The 16,195-nt window shown below is 41.5% G+C and overlaps 3 protein-coding genes across 4 annotated transcripts; 2 read left to right on the forward strand and 1 right to left on the reverse strand.

The window, feature by feature from the left end:
* Nucleotides 1-336: 336 nt before the first annotated feature.
* Nucleotides 337-1,938, forward strand: LOC4339997 (uncharacterized). Of its 2 annotated transcripts, none has more exons than XM_015788502.3 (5): nt 337-573; nt 654-703; nt 940-1,136; nt 1,387-1,513; nt 1,606-1,938. In XM_015788502.3, exons 1-5 carry the CDS (start codon nt 387-389, stop codon nt 1,735-1,737), a joined length of 693 nt encoding a protein of 230 aa, XP_015643988.1. In that variant the 5' UTR covers nt 337-386; the 3' UTR covers nt 1,738-1,938. The 2 variants fall into 2 exon arrangements, with proteins under 2 accessions (XP_015643988.1, XP_025882336.1); XM_026026551.2 differs by having other exon boundaries at nt 1,612-1,938.
* A 195-nt stretch (nt 1,939-2,133) lies between these two features.
* Nucleotides 2,134-5,808, reverse strand: LOC4339998 (cytochrome P450 704C1). Its single transcript, XM_015788501.3, has 6 exons — nt 5,439-5,808; nt 4,813-5,028; nt 4,318-4,602; nt 3,672-4,010; nt 2,935-3,135; nt 2,134-2,562 (listed from the first exon to the last, which is right to left on the reverse strand). The coding sequence occupies exons 1-6, from the start codon at nt 5,781-5,783 to the stop codon at nt 2,371-2,373; spliced, it is 1,578 nt and encodes a 525-aa protein (XP_015643987.1). The 5' UTR covers nt 5,784-5,808; the 3' UTR covers nt 2,134-2,370.
* Nucleotides 5,809-8,565: 2,757 nt separating this feature from the next.
* On the forward strand, nt 8,566-16,134 carry LOC4339999 (uncharacterized). Its single transcript, XM_015788476.3, has 13 exons — nt 8,566-8,920; nt 9,008-9,099; nt 11,564-11,589; nt 12,174-12,414; nt 12,503-12,598; nt 12,683-12,798; nt 12,881-12,961; nt 13,641-13,764; nt 14,266-14,315; nt 14,779-14,869; nt 15,430-15,465; nt 15,546-15,646; nt 15,728-16,134. Exons 1-13 carry the CDS (start codon nt 8,628-8,630, stop codon nt 15,842-15,844), a joined length of 1,464 nt encoding a protein of 487 aa, XP_015643962.1. The 5' UTR covers nt 8,566-8,627; the 3' UTR covers nt 15,845-16,134.
* The last annotated feature ends 61 nt before the right edge of the window (nt 16,135-16,195 follow it).

The raw sequence follows: 16,195 nt of genomic DNA on the forward strand, positions 1-16,195 counted from the left end.
AAGCTTTGGTCTTTCAAAGTCTTAAGACAACGTGATAGCAATTTAATAAATTTTAAGTAAAATCATACTGAAAAATATATGATTTTGTTTGGGTGCTAGCCGCGCAATTGCACGGGCCACCCAACTAGTTTAACTTGATTTTATAAGTTGGAGGTTCAAGATTTCAGTTGTTGCGGATGCCAATTAAATAAGAGGGATTGTTGGTAGACATATTCCATTATATCTACATGGGCCTAAAGCCTAATGATAAATAGGCTTTGGGCCCATGTGGCAACTGGCCCATTGTGTAAACCTCGCCTTCCTCCTCGAATCGAACCGAGCGGCGGCGGCGGCGGCGACCAAGGGAGCAGTGAGAGGCGGCGGCAGCGGCGGCGGCGGAGGAGGAGATGCCGGGGAAAGGGCAGAGGCGGAGGGAGAAGAACTACCGGGCGGCGCACGGCGGCGAATCGCGGCTGCCCCCACCACCGAAGCAGCGGGAGCTCGACGCGCTCCCGTCCAAGCTCCGCCGCCTCATCGCCATCCAGGAGAAGCACAAGGGCGGCGAGAAGGGCGCCGTTGCCGGAGACTCCTCAGGTGCGCTCCCCTTACGCCTTTCACCCCGGCTGCCGCTGAACTGTAGTTATAGCCTGATGAAATTCCTACGTCCTCTACAGGGAAACAAGGAGAGAGCGATGCGGCGAAGAACAAGGCTCGCAAAGACAAGGTACTGCGGATTAATTTCCTGGATAAACACGGTATCTTTAAGTACATTTTCCTGCTATTACGTTGCATTTAGTCCGTTCATCTGGTTGCTGTAATACTTTTGTTCATCGCATTCTATCGTTTGCTCTTTGGAAATGCAAGAGAACTCTACTACTCTAGTATTAATGCAATTTGTTAGCTTGTGCCCGATTTGCTTCCGCAGTTGGTACCTTGTCATATTCTGTATGTTCCATGTAGAAAACTAAGAAGCAGAACTTGGAGCCTACTGCTGATAGCAAAGCCGCAGAGATTAGTGGCAAGGATGGACCGGTTGGCGATGAGAACGCGAGTGTAGATGAAAACCGAAGGAAGCGGAAGAGGGGGAAAGCTGTGGATCTTCGTTTTAAAGAATTAGATGAGGCAGTTGCAGTTTCAAAGAAGCAGAAAAGGAAGAAGTAAGTTGTTTATTGTCTAAATGTCTGATACACTAGAGATATCACTTTGATTATTTCTTTGTTGCATCATGTAAATCGAAGATTGCCCTTTTGTTTCCAAGAACACGGATATTCCCTTATGAATTGATGCTAGTCTAATAATCTCTATTGGAAGTTGGACATGTCTGATGATTGCCTAAAGGGAATCGTTGTGCTATCTGTCTCACCCATTGGAAGGTATAGACATGAATAACATATCTCAATGTCACAGGTACCTGGATGAAAAGAAAAAGAAGCGCAAGGGCGACAAGATGGAAACTCTTCCAGAATTCCCTGGACGTGAAAAGGTTAAATTCGGTGAAGTTGTTGAGGCTCCACCAAAGTTGTCATTCCCTAAGGTATCTTCCCTTCTCCGCACCCTAATCTCTCAATCCAAACTCCTTTCACTTAATCTATTTTCTGGATTAAATGTGGTATTCTTCTTTCGAAGGTGAAGAATGCTTTAGACGCTACTCGTGAGATGCTAAGAAAAGAGGCGATTGAGAACTACAGAAATATCAAGGGTTGGACATCAAGGCCTGGGCTCCAGCTTCCAACTCTAGCTGAAAATAAATCATTGTGACCATTTATTTCATATCTTCTCATTGTATCCTTAGCGAACTTACTCTGCTGAAATCAGAGTAGCTTATAGTACAGGTCTTGTACCCTCTTGTAGGCAATTTTGTAACAAACGTTGATTTTTGTGTTCTGGGTCATCTACTCTGTTTATTTTCTTGAAGTAATCTTTTTAATACTGGTAATAGGTTTTATGTGATTGATAAAATGTTTGGTTTCATTCTCAGTAGGTTTTTAGCACAATGAAGGCTACTTTTCCTTACCTCATAGGATTGGCAGGATGCTTACCTGGCTCTGGATTGATACTTAAAAGTTTCTTATGCACAAAGACTATCTTTAGTTATGGACAATATAAGCTATAGCTTTCCAGGCACATACAAAGAGGTTCTTGCATCCAAAGAAATGAAGCTTAAATACGTAGTTGATGATATAGCTGCATCCTCTTTCTTTAAGCACCCTATTACAAGCATATTAAATTGTACAAGCACCTTACTTTTACCGGGCAAATTGTCCCATTGCTACTTTGTTGTTTTCATACGACTACTTGGGACAGATTATTATTACTTGCCTAATAGGACGGATGTTAGAAATGCATATGTTCCAATAAAATAACAAAAGGATGCAGTAGCTTGTTTGGGGTTCATGGTGAAATTTCTCGAGGGTTTGCAAGCAGATGGAGACCATTGTCGATATGGAGAGTGAACATTGTTTTATAGATTGGCTCCTTGGATTCATCTTCCAGTCTGAACTTGAAGAAATGTATCAGGGTAGCAGCCATGATCTTCATCTGCCTGTGTGCAAATTCTTTCCCCAAGCAGATACGTGGCCCAGCCTGATCATGGTAAAATAGACTTATTAATGGAGATTCTTGTCTACAGGAAAGTGAAATTGTCTTGGGTTATTTTTAGAATATGAGAACTGGTGTTAAGTGTTAACACATGCAATTATGGTTTTATTTGGCTAAATGTAACCGCATGATGCAAGTTTCAATCCTCATCCTCAAAATACAGGTGATATTATCACCTCATTCTGAAAAGAAAGACATGCATGGGATGATTTATTGTTACTTGCAATTTTGTAGCATGATATTCTTTTTCCCTGCTTCAGTTGGAATGCGGTATTGTATATTTGACTTTTCTTCTTGATCTACAGAAGGCTAGATTTAAACATGTTGAGGTAAATGATTCTTGCTGGTAGTACTTACATTGAAAGACACAAACTTGAACGGGCTCTCTTGCTGATAAACTCCATTCACAAGCCATCTTTCAGGCCTGAACTCCTGTGCATCCTCACCCCAAAGGTATGTCATCCTCCCCATGGCATAAATCATGTAGTTAATTCCATCTCCTTTTACCACTCTATAGCCATTTGGTAGTACATCATCCTCGTCTGCCATCTTAGCATCCTGCAAAAACAATATAAAAGTATTTTTACGAAGGCGATGATGTTTTTAGTCATATTTTTTTTTTGTGCGTACAACGTTTGAGAAATGTGATATTGATTTTCCCTTTAATGAATATTGCAGATTGCACTAAAATCTAACAGTACCATAAAGCTATGCTGCATAATTAAGACTTCTCTTTGAACAACACTTGCCTTGCAGCCTCTTCCTATAATATTTCCTTACTTTACAAAAAGATGGTGGACAAATGAAAATACTCCTTAATATTTTTTTCTTTTGGGCAAGAATTCCCAAGGATAACTAAGATTCTCTTTACTTTGTTTCTCATTATTTACTGTTATATTCAGATATCTCATGGTAATGTAGGTTTCCATGCTGAGGAATGAACCCTTCAATATGAGATAACACTTCCAATACTAATATCCATTGTTGGCATGTGACCTACTTAATACCAGATCCATATCGAGCCAAATCATGACTAGATTTATTTTAGTTCAACTCCACTCTATACAGGGAATAGCCGTGAAAGTTATTCATACCACTGGGACAGCAGGATATAGCCGGAGTGTCTCGGAAATTGTAGCCTGGAGGTAGTGCATTTTGCTAATTGCACCTTCGTCCAGTCGTTTGGTGAAGCTTTCAATAGTGTTATCTTCCTTGCTCCATTCAACAAACTCTCTGATTTCAAGGGCAACCTTATCCTGCACTATGGGGTTCTTGCATAGCAGGTAGAAGAACCAGGTAAGGGTATTTCCTGTGGTGTCTTTCCCAGCTATCAGGAAGTTGAGGACTATGTCACGCAAGTAGCGGTCATCCATTGTTCCAGGATCTTGCTCACTTGCTAGTACAAATCTTGATAGGATGTCCTCTTTGGTTTTCTGCGTGCCATAAAAAAGAATTAGAAATAAAACAATGCAGTATGTTAGCTCTGTCTTATATTTTTTTGTATTAAGAAAACTTAGAGTGACTAAATTCAGAGTTCATTTTGGATTTGTGGAGCACATCAGACCACAGAACTGCATTCAAGCAAGTTGAAAATGAAATATTTGGGAAGCTGCTGTTATTTCACTAGCAAATTCAACTTTATGCATCTACTTGTTGCTCCAGAAACATGAGCTATTTGGAAAGGCATGATATCATAAACTGTAGAAAACAACATTACAGATAGAATTTTGAGTCCCTTACATAGTCAGCTGCAATCTTCATTTGCTCTCTCTTCTGATGGATCAGTTTCATCACAAAGCTGTCGATGATCTGAATGTTCCTCTTGAGTTTGGCTTCTGATCCAATGTTAAGATACCTTTTCAGTTTCCACATTATGTCAACAAATCGGTAGTAAACAAGGGAGTTTGCCTCATCAAAGGCCTTGCTGAATTGAATGCCAGATTCATCTGATCCAGATAGTGTGTTGAGCTCAAAACCAAACCCCACTTTAAAGATTGAGTCCATAGTTGCTCTCATCAAAAGATCCTGAGGAAAATTGAATGACAATAACTTGATTTGCAATTAAAAGGGTGAAATAGTGAGAACTACCAGTTTTTTCATTTATATGTAGGTTTTGTTTTAATTTTTGCAGTTCTGTAAAGGTGCTGAACTAAAACGCGTATAGATTACAGCTATAAATTTGATCTTAGCATTTACCAAAACTTTCTTTTGTGCTGATCTTAGTCATGGAAGTACCTGAATATTTATGCTAATTCTGTTAGCTGCTGCACATGAGATCTTCTCTGCCAGTTTTGCAGCATTCCTTCTGAATGTGTCACTGCTGAAGTCACGTAACACTTTGGTTGAGAATTCGTAGCTCGCTAGCTTCCTCTGATGACGCCACATATCCCCATCTGTTGCAAAAATTCCATCTCCAAAGAGATCCTTCATGGCTGTAGTGAGGAAGTCCCCCTGTGAATCAGGCTCAAACACTGTAAGATCTCATAGGCTCAACTATATATACTTTCCATAGTTACTAGTAACTTGCTTATGAGTTTAACTCATATGGACATGCTAACTAACTTTATATAAATATACTGTTCTCTTAAGTTAATTATTTATATGGAAATGTGTTTTTTTTTAACCGAGCCATATATGGTAATGTTACTCGGTCATTTTAGCTTTTATTTCAGAAATGAATATAGTCATGTGTATTGCACTAAGCTATATTTTTTTTTATAATAGAACATATCATAGCATATGCCGTATTGTACAGCATGCAAGCTTTTGATCATCGTTTGTACAAATCTTGCAGGTAATAAACGCCTGACATACAGAATCACAGGCGGAAAATTTTGGTAAGAAAGATTGAAGTAAAAAACCTTGCTGTATTTACTGAAGCTGTTCTTGAGGACATGCTCAACGACGGCCGGATCAGAAGTAAAGACCTCGCAGTGACCGGGATACACAATCCTGCTGGTGCGATGCGCGGTTGCATAGTTGACATGTTCATCGAACATTCTGTCGAAGTTCTTGAGCTGCCGGAAAACTGTTCCGACGAGCGGCGGCCGGTCGTGGGCTCTCTCGGCGAACTCCTTGGCGCAGAGGACGGCGAAGGAGGCGACGACGCCGATGATGTAGAGGGCGATGGACAGCAAGGCGATGGCTAGAGCTGAAGCCAAGCACACTCCTGCTGATGCAGCTAGGTAGGTGAGCTGGGTAACCATAGCTGCTATACTGATGTTGCTTGCTGATTTGAGTAAGCTCACTTCTCTACTTTATACTCACTGAATCTTATCTCTGCAGTTGACAAGGTCACAAGGCTAAAGGCAACAGCTATATTGGCCTTGTTTGGATCCTCTGAGCTATTAAATAGCCCTTCGAAATCTTGCTATTTAGAAGTATTAAATGTAGATTAGTGACAAAACCCATTCCATAACCCCTAGGCTATTTTGCGAGACGAATCTAATGATGTATATTAATCCATAATTAGCGACTGATTATTGTAGCATCACTGTAGCAAATCATGGATTAATATACCTCGTTAGATTCGTCTCGCAAAATAGCCTAGGGGTTACGGAATGGGTTTTGTCACTAATCTACGTTTAATACTCCTAAATAACAAGATTCTGGAGGGCCTCCGGATCCAAACAGGGCCATTGCTTTTGTTTTTGTGTGCATCCCTTGCCTTCTAGAAGAACACGTCTCTTTTCAATAATTGATCCCGTTTCTGAAGTACTACAATGTCTACTATTGTAATATGAGTATCTATTTAGGCAGTCATGTCATGTGCTATGGCATATGGATAACAGTATATTGTTTGATTGCTCTAAAGAATCTCAAATGTTTTTTCTTTTTCTTTTTTTGGTTGGTGAAGAATAAATCTCAGTTCTGAACTGTTGAGCAGAAGTGAACTGCAGAACTGTCATCCACGAGATCTTCAAATTCAGTGAGACTTTGCAACCAAATACTACTCGTATTTTACAAGTCTGCATACGTAAATGCATACTTTCATTTCATCTTATATAACGACTTTATGATAATACTACCTCCGTCCCACAAAGGTGGACGTTCTAGTAGTTATGAGATAAATTAGCTCACAGTTAAAGTTACCAATGTGCCCTCCAGTTGTCAGTGTGTTTAAGTGCTTGAGAAATAAAAAAGAATTAATGTGTATGCACTCAGTTCAAATGAATGGACCAGAATCACCAGAAGAGGTAGTAATGGCAGCACGGAACTGCAGCGACAGTCTTTACGGGACATTTAGCAAGGGGTAAAATGACTACTTTTATGGGACGGAGGGGTACCTGTTTTTGGGCGGCCTTCTCTCCGACTTTTTCCTTTCGGAAGGCGACACATACTGCTGGGGACAATTGCATTAATTATGGAATAGTGCATTTTTGTGGTTTCCTTCTAGAAGCTGAAGGCCATCGCCACTTCACTTCATTGTCACGAGCGTTGTGGCTCTATCTGATTGGGATGCAGAAACGAAAAAAGTCTGTTGATTGGAACTGGCAAATCTGACAAACTGCATCTGCGTGACGTCGCAGCTGTCCGAGACCATCCAATTATCCAAAGTGCGTGTATGTTCAGTTTCAAAATCACAATTGGATTCCTTTTTATAGAGAGAGTACACGCCCTATCATTTGGTTTCTTGAGGGAATAAGTTAAACAGGATATTTATAAACGAAAAATATTTTATAAATAAAATTTTTATATACATGTTCTTAACGATTTAAAAATAAAGGTTGTAAAATAAATTTTGATAAAAAAAACTCAAAATTAACTCTAAATTTAAGGTTGAAAGTTTAAATTTTGGCTGATAAGCCTAAGCGAAAAGATGAGACTCTACGACTCTTTATCAGTTGCCGTGTCATTGTCATTCACCCCAAGGTTTCCAACTTTGCATGGCCATAAATCTAATCTTAGTTCATATCAAGGGAAAATGGAGGAAATATCGGCTTGCTTTCATCCTTGGATTTGGTTAGCAACAGGGGCGGAGCTAGAACAAAATGGAGAGGGGTGCCATTCGCTTGCTTTACTCTACTTTAGGCCGAGTTTAGGTTGATATGAGTGCCTGAGTTTGGATTAGAGGGGTGCCTATATGGTGAAAATAAATGAACTACAACTAAAAAAATTTATTGACCGGGTTTCTGGGCACCCCCTCTTCAATGTAGCTCCGCCCCTGGTTAGCAACAAGCTAACAGTCGAAGCACTGGAAGTCTGCAATAGAAAAACAATTAATTCGGCAGAGAACATACTGAGTCATTTTGGAGATTTTTTTAATCAAATATATTTAGCGAGAATAATTACATGACTACACGAGAAGGTAAATACTGTAAATAGGTTTGACCTTCCTCGCCTCTGGTCTAAAAAAAATATACTACTCCCTTGTTCTTGTCTGAAGTACTACAATGATTCGAAAAGCTCCCTTGTTCTTGTCTCAGGGAAGATGAAACTGAATTCAACAATGAGAGGCTGAGTTCTGCAGTAAGCCAGTAACAAGAGTCTACAAAGGCAAGGAGCTTCAGCAGAAAATAACTCCAAGGGCCAATTTTTTCATCTGAAATAATACTATGACTTGTGCAGCCTGTATTGGAGTATCTCTGAAGTAGTGTATTACTCTTTTCATCACAAGAGCAAATCAATGGCACATGACTTGAAATTGAATTATCAGGATGCTAACATAACAGACATGAATAATCCTATGCCTGTGTAGTAAGTATTGGAGTATCTCTGAAGTGCTCTTATACGGAATAAGTCTGGAGGTATGCGATGCAATTCGACCATGGGCAAGACTGGAGGGATGCCAAATAGACTTATTTAGACTGGGAGATGAATCAGTGTGGCCCACTGGTCTGGCCTGATAAGTGTATAGCGGTATTGTATTGGGCTCAGCCCATGAGCCCATGTAGCCCCGAGCCCGATAGTGTTCGTTCCCCTCCGCCGCTTGCGTGGACTAGTGGACGCCCACGCGAATACGCGATCCTCCCCTTCCTCCTCCTCCCCACCAACTCGATCGCGCGTCGCGGAATCCGGATGCTCCCGGCGGCGCTGCTCGCCGTCGGCGCATGAGCTTCCTCCGCGCGCTCGCGGACTCCCTGTCGTCGCTGCTGTACTCGGCGGCTGCGAAGGGGGGAGACATGGACGGGGCCGCGGCGGCGCCGTCGCCGGCGGCGGTGGTGGGGGAGCGCGTGGCGGTGAAGCTCAGGGGATACTTCGAGCTGGCCAAGGAGGAGATCGACAAGGCCGTGCGCGCCGAGGAGTGGGGGCTCCCCGACGACGCCGCCGCGCACTACCGCAACGCGCTCCGCGTCATGCTCGAGGCCAAGGCCGCCCGCGTCCCGGACGCCGTATCCTCCAGGTCCGTGCGTGCGTGCGCCCTTCCCTTCCCCACTGCGCGGTTAGGGTTTGTGATTGCTGATTGGCGTGAGTGCGTTTTTGATTGCAGCGAGAGGGGGCAGGTTAGGGTCTACCAGGAGAAGATCGCAAAGTGGCAGACTCAGGTGGAGGAACGACTCCGGGTGCTCGGCCAGAGGAGTGGTGAGTCGATCCACTTCTTTCCCCCCATCAATTTACCTCCGTCTTATTCGTCTAGAGAGCAACTACCACCGAGCTCATGAAATGTGGTTTCCCAGCCATGTCCTCCACTTATTCGTCTAGAGACATTAACTTGTACTCCATAGTTTACTCGTGAACCATTGCGTGTTGGCAGTGGTGGAGCCAGGATTTCTCGACGCCTAGGGCTCAAATTGAAGGCTAAAACTACCCATGAAAATTTGTACACTGCAGTACGGTAGAAGTATAGTATAATCCGCCGATTTTCAATGCTAGCAAACAAATCTAGCGCAATATAGCATAACATGCAATATTCATCCAGCCATCATTCATCTTGTTTGTGAGCTATGTTTTAATTATATACATAGCTAAGAAGGCTCAGTCTTAATTAACAGTGTTGGCAATCAAATTAGTTTAGTTTTTTTAAAAAATCTAAGATAGAAGAGCAACACTTGGCAACGGAAACAATCGATTGCTTTTCGCCATCTCATGCCTCATCAATTAATACCGCGAGGAATCATCAATTTATACTATTTATGAGGTTGGTGTGGATTCATTGGAAGACTTGATAGAATGATTTTATCACTCTGCTCTTCATCTAGGAAATCAAACAAGATTTCTAATTGATTAATAGCTACCAAATGCACAATGAGAATACGGATCGAACATTTGAGAGAAGACCAACCTATATTTTAGGAATCAAACTTTCTTGGGTGCTTGACTTGAGGCCTGAGACTTGAGCAAAGATGCTGGGTTGGGAGACGAAGTTGCTGAGGAAGGGGAAACGTCGTTGCTGTTGCTAGCTCGCTGCCGATGCCGATGCGTGCCGTGGCCATCTATGTGGCGAGACGAGAGGAGGTGAGGTGAGGGCGAGGCGACGAGCATCCTGCTGCGTCAATGGCTGTGGTTGGGAGCAGATGCGGCGCAAGCGCTCGTGTGTCGTGGCTAGGGGGACGGTGGGATTGGTGGGGATTAGGGTTAGTTGCTACTGGGCTGCTATGGGCTTCCAATTGGGTTGAAGGACACGAGGCTGAGAATGGCCACGCATAGGGCTGGGCCATTGGAGTTTGACAAAATCTGAAAATATATGGGTACAAGTTAGGGATGGCAACGGGGACATCCCCGACGGATAGTGCCCGCCCGTCCCCTCCCCCGAGCAGTTGGAAATCCCCCGCTCCCCATCCCTGTCCCTGCAGTCGGGGGCAATCTTCCTCCCGTCCCCGCCCCAACCGGGGTTCCGGGGCTCTGACGGGGGCGCGCACCCGAGAGGAAACACAGTGCAGCACGGTGCATCAATTTGGGAATTGAGAGGAGACACAAATACAAATTCAGAAAAGTTTGGGAATTTGGGAGTAGAGAGAATAGATGCACAAGAATTAAGAAAAGGAAATGCTTAGTCATGCACCCAGATGACAAATCCTTTCTTTCTTTCTTTTTTGATAAAGACACACATCAGATCCATGAATCAGAAGAGAGAAGTTACATGATTCATTCCAATTCCCAAGAGCAAGCTATGCACCAATCAAAAGCAGTAGAATCAAAGTTCATGTGGCTGCTGTGCAGCTCTCACGCTGTGCTTTGCATCGGCAGGCCGCTACATCGGCGGCGGCTCAGCCCAGGCGCGCAGCGAAGCGACGACGCGGCCGGTGCCCAAGGCGAACAACGGCAGAGGGTCAGGACGCGGCGTGGGGCACAGCCTGGAGTCGTCGCTGCCTCGGTGATGCATCGATCTACGCCGGCGTCTGTAGCTTGGGTGTGTGGCGGCGCTTGGGTACCTAGCCGAGTGACTAAACGAGCTGTGTTGTGACCTAGGGTTTCTCTATTTATATGTGTATCTGTCCATGTGAATTGGGCCTGGATAGTTGGGCTTCTGATCTCTAGATGGGCTGAGGAGAGGTGCACATGTGCTACACTCGGGGGCTCGGGGATTCGGGGACGGGGGCCTAGAGAACGCCCCCGAACCCGCCCCACCCGACGGGGCTTGCTTTTGCCCGTTAACAACCCCATGGGGAGTAATATGGACCTATTTATAGCCCCTAATAGAGTTTTTCCCCACGGGGATTCAGGATTCGGGTCCCCGTTGCCATCCCTAGTACAAGTCCACTAAAATTTCTCTCACGAGTAGGCCTCGGGCCCAAGCTGCCCTAGGCCCAGTTCCGCCCCTGCGTGTTGGTGTTAATTTAGGAATTTACGTATATGATATAGATAGAAGCTTAGAACGTCCATTGCTTGTATGCTTGGATTAAACAACAAGCAAGTGGGGTGTGTTTTCAGTTACAGGTCTTAATGTTCTGCTTTTCAGTTTCTATGATAGTTCATACCAACATAATACATGGACGCTTGAGTTTCTTTTGTCTTTTGTTTTGTTAACGTACATAAACTTGTGCTTGCTTTGGTTTTGTATTGTAGTTCACTGGGAGTTAACTATCTATATCATCTGATTTTGCAGGAGCGGCTGCACCAGTGCCAAAGAAGGTATGGATTTCATTGAACTGTAGTTGTTAACGTTGTAATTCTGTCAAATTTAGCTTTAATTGTTTTCCAGGCTGTGAATCTTAGTGCATTGGTGTTTGTTTGTTGCAATTAACATGAGTGCTGCATGCGAAACTGAATATGCAGTAGGGTCAACTCTCTTACTTCTAAATAAGATGGCATGTTTTCTAGGTGGAGCGAGCGTGCCTGTTGGTTTTTTTTCCTTTTGTTCAATAATTGTTTACTCAGCTGTTTATTTTCTACACTTCACTTCTGACTTAGCCATTCAAGTGTGATTGCTATCAATGTAGCCTTTTCTAATGAGTATTTGTAATTTCAATAATAAAATTTGAAAATTGAAGTAACTCATGAAACTTCAAAATGCAATTAGGTCTCTACTTATTTGGCTTTGACGGTTTGCTGCTTTAATGACATGCGTTCAGCAAAATGTCCAATCTAAGAAAATTAAGTAAGATTGTTTGCAAAGTTATGTTGAGGTTTTGAACACTGTATTTTCTTAACGAGTTACTTGTGGCAAGCGAATCGATTATGTATTTTTTTCAATAGCTGTGTATTATATTTTACAGGTTGTTACAAACAATCCTGTTAATAGGAATGACAGAGCCGCATCAACTAGCTTCCATAGGCCTACTTCGCAGCCTAGCCCTACCTTTAATAGAGGTGGTCAAGCATCTTCTCATCAGAAGAGTAGCAGTGGAGGTGCCAAACCTGTGCAAAGAGCTGGTGCAAACTATGATGATAAGCTTGTTGAAATGATAAATACGACCATTGTGGATAGAAGTCCTGCTGTTAAATGGGAAGATGTTGGTAGGAAGCTTATAATTTGTTTTTCATGCTATGGCAAATAAAACCTAGTGTTCATTGTAGTGTTCTTATCCTCTGCTTTGATCTGCAGCTGGCCTTGACAAGGCAAAGCAAGCACTCATGGAAATGGTCATTTTACCTACCAAGCGAAGGGATTTGTTTACTGGTCTTCGGAGGCCTGCTAGAGGTAAACATCTTCGCTCTGATAATTTCTGTTATATACATTGTTTTGTAATAATAGCCATCTTATGTACATCATAATATACCTTAGGGCTTCTTCTCTTTGGTCCCCCGGGGAATGGAAAGACGATGCTTGCCAAAGCTGTTGCATCAGAATCTGAAGCAACATTTTTTAATGTTTCAGCTTCTTCACTGACATCAAAGTGGGTATGTGGCCATCCCTCCATACGTTACATGCTTACACATATTCCCCACTCTGAATCAAGTTTATTCTTTCATTGCAAAACAGGTAGGAGAGGCTGAAAAGCTTGTACGGACACTCTTCATGGTCGCTGTCGATAGACAACCATCTGTAATTTTTATGGATGAGGTCCTCATTATAAACCCTTCTTGTAGTGCACTTGTAGTTAAATTTATGAAGTATAAATTGATGTCAACACAAAATGTTTTCTCGACTCCATTTTTTTCCTTAGGAGTGTTTTTAGTGTAGCCCATCAACATGAGTTGGAACCATGTCTATCATCTTTTTGGAATGAAAAAAAAGGATGTTTCTCTAAATAGTTTGCTTCTGAGAACTTCTATCCATTTAAACCATGTGATTAGAACATGTAAATATATGTGTTCTGCATCACACGTGTTTTGTGTAAACTTTCCACAGAATACCAGAATGTGCTCATCATAGCATTCTGCTATTAGGCTTACTCTGTTATGCTGTGATGTTGTCATTAAGGCTTCTATGGTTTCATGTCACCCCTTTTATTATTTTGAACTTTTGTGATGCTTGCCTGCTGAGGTCATTTGTTTAATACATCGAGAATATTTTTTTATTGTTATTGTTGTCCACAAATTCTACCAGAACGTTAACGTTTGGTTCTAAAGCATTCCTTTCCATTCAAATCTATCAAGAAATATAGATGAATGCAAAGATGTTATCTGCATATCTGGCTTTCTGTGCTAGCTTAGTCGGTCTAGGATCTTAATGTGTTTAGCTACTTTATTTTTATTATTTTAGATAGTTGCTTATTGCCCATGTTGACTGCCTTTTACAGATTGATAGTGTCATGTCAGCAAGGTTAGCTAATGAGAATGATGCTAGCAGGCGGTTGAAATCTGAATTTCTTATCCAGTTTGATGGGGTCACTTCAAACCCTGATGATCTTGTTATTGTTATAGGTTAGCATCACTATCTTTTTCTAGTTACTTAATTGAAGTTAGCTTGTGTTATGATTGGTTATGGAGAAAATATTTATTTACTACTAGTATCGTATAACTATTTGTCATGGTCATATATTACTGAGTGTCCATGTTAAAAGCATTTCTGAAATAGGGAAAGTATTTATGACATGCTACTGATTTGTTTCCTGATTCAATTCATTTATATAAGAAATTGTTAAAAGTGTGTTCGGGTGTTGTTAAATAACTCCAAACTCATTTTTTTGGTATTATTTTTTGTATACTAGGATACTTCTAAATAGTTTCCAACATTATCAGCAAAAGTTTGTGATCTTGAGTGATACAGCTTTCCTGATTTTAGTGCATGTATGTAGGTCGTTTTCTCACTTAGTGAGTGTATGTTAAAACGAAAAACAAAAATTCTTTGTCGCCAATATTTTTTTATACTAAGTGTCTTCTTTTATTACTTGCGTCATCTATTAATGGAATTTATTTGTTTAGGTGCTACCAATAAGCCACAAGAGCTGGATGATGCTGTTCTCCGTAGACTGGTAAGATTGATATATATTTGGGACTACTGCCACTATTTTGGCTTCATGTTTCCTGCATTGCATTTAGGTCTTCAAAATTTCTATGCAATAGTTTCTGCTGCTTAATGCCTGGTACAAGTTCCACCTTTGCCCGTGGGTATTGTGGTACAAGCAATTGGTTAGGAACTGGACTAAAGAAAATGCTATTTTTCACTGTTTACAAGCAGGCAGCTTGTTGTGGTAGCCAGGTTCTTTTAGAAAGAAGAGTCTGAGGTGTTATTACTTATAAATAATGCATATATCCATATTCTTGAAAAAAGGCTGAGCACTTATATTTTGGTACATAATGCAGCTTGTTTATATAAACCTTTTACTCCTGAATTTCTAGTGCTTATATATTGTAGTAGTATGTATAGGAGCCAGTAATTTGAACTAGCTTTGCTCCTTTTTTTGTGAATGCCATAACATTTATTCCTATAAACAGGTAAAGAGAATATATGTGCCATTACCTGATCCAAATGTCCGAAGATTACTGCTGAAAACTCAGCTCAAAGGACAATCATTCAAATTATCCAGTAAGTAGCTGCTTCTTTATTACGTTTTAGGTTTCACAAATGCTCTGTCTAGTTGTTGTTTAAGGCCTTCTCTTGGTAGCTTCTTTGGACTACAGCACTAGTGTTCATTCCTTCACAGAAGTACATTAACCAAAAGTAAAATTTCTTGGAAACAAAAGTTCGCCCTGGATTACAGTTTATATATTTGAATATTTGACTACTGGAGATCATTAAAAAATGATGTTTTCGCCTCTTCTTTTAATCCTAACATGATTGAGTCTATATCACAATTTAATTTTTCCTAGATGATCCCTAAATAGTTTTCAAAAATCACAGTGACCTAAATTTGCAATGGCCCCCTTCAAAAGTCACCAACTCTGGATTTTCATACTAAAAGCTTCTTTGGAAATCAGCCTTTTGTTCCTTACCTGAAACATGGACTTCTCACTTAGTGATCACTGCATTGTGGAAAGACTAGTTCGAAAGAACTGGGGAATTTCCCAGATTATTCTGTATGTCTGCATGTCTTTCGGCTTTTGTATATGTAGTACCACTCTAAATCTGGAACTGTCCCCTTTCAGGTCATGATCTTGAAAGGCTTGCTGCAGATACTGAAGGTAGTTTTATTTTTCTGGTATATTGCCATTCTGATAAGACGACATATGTGTTACTTGGTGCTGAAATAAATATGTTATAGGATATTCCGGGAGTGATCTGAGAGCATTGTGTGAGGAAGCTGCCATGATGCCAATCAGAGAGCTTGGTCCACAAAATATTCTCACTATAAAAGCAAATCAGGTATTTCGAGTTACATCTTCATACAGTGTGAGCTTTCTGAAGTGTCCTAATCATATCCCTCCTTTTCTTACTTCATTGTAGTTGCGGCCCCTGAAATACGAAGATTTCAAGAAAGCCATGACTGTGATTAGGCCAAGCCTGCAGAAGAGCAAGTGGGACGAGCTAGAGAAATGGAACGAAGAATTTGGTTCAAGTTGACACTAGACAATGGTGCGCCCTATGCATCAGCAGTTTTAATTTGGCCAGTATTACCATCTCCTCAACATAACTATTGGTTTGCAAGTGGTCGCGCGCCCATTCAGGCATTGATATCCCTTGCCATCTGTAACATGTACATGTACAAGAAAACCCTATATTTCATGAGCCATTTGAGAGGGGAAGCTAAAGATGAACTCACGGTGTAAATAAACGCCCATAGCTTCAACCCGTACCAAAACAGTCATGTAAACAAACACTGCTAAAAATTTACATATACCACTGTTCCGTTACTTTCTTTGTACCGTGTGCAGATACTTTCGAATTCCATGCCATATACTGGTATTTCAGTTA

The sequence above is a fragment of the Oryza sativa genome, chromosome 6 (assembly GCF_034140825.1).
Source record: "Oryza sativa Japonica Group chromosome 6, ASM3414082v1".
NCBI classification, from domain to species: domain Eukaryota; kingdom Viridiplantae; phylum Streptophyta; class Magnoliopsida; order Poales; family Poaceae; genus Oryza; species Oryza sativa.

What these genes read in the sequence shown, in the direction of transcription:
- LOC4339997 (XM_015788502.3), top strand. Translation starts at nt 387, where the DNA reads ATGCCGGGGAAAGGGCAGAGGCGGAGGGAGAAGAACTACCGGGCGGCG. An exon ending in CGTTGCCGGAGACTCCTCAG is followed by an intron (nt 574 to 653) that starts GTGCGCTCCCCT and finishes CGTCCTCTACAG; the next exon opens with GGAAACAAGGAGAGAGCGAT. An exon ending in ACAAGGCTCGCAAAGACAAG is followed by an intron (nt 704 to 939) that starts GTACTGCGGATT and finishes TGTTCCATGTAG; the next exon opens with AAAACTAAGAAGCAGAACTT.
- LOC4339998 (XM_015788501.3), bottom strand. Translation starts at nt 5,783, where the DNA reads ATGGTTACCCAGCTCACCTACCTAGCTGCATCAGCAGGAGTGTGCTTG. An exon ending in GCTTCAGTAAATACAGCAAG is followed by an intron (nt 5,029 to 5,438) that starts GTTTTTTACTTC and finishes CCTGATTCACAG; the next exon opens with GGGGACTTCCTCACTACAGC. An exon ending in TGAAGATTGCAGCTGACTAT is followed by an intron (nt 4,011 to 4,317) that starts GTAAGGGACTCA and finishes TATGGCACGCAG; the next exon opens with AAAACCAAAGAGGACATCCT.
- LOC4339999 (XM_015788476.3), top strand. Translation starts at nt 8,628, where the DNA reads ATGAGCTTCCTCCGCGCGCTCGCGGACTCCCTGTCGTCGCTGCTGTAC. An exon ending in CTGCACCAGTGCCAAAGAAG is followed by an intron (nt 11,590 to 12,173) that starts GTATGGATTTCA and finishes TATATTTTACAG; the next exon opens with GTTGTTACAAACAATCCTGT. An exon ending in TGATCTTGTTATTGTTATAG is followed by an intron (nt 13,765 to 14,265) that starts GTTAGCATCACT and finishes TTATTTGTTTAG; the next exon opens with GTGCTACCAATAAGCCACAA.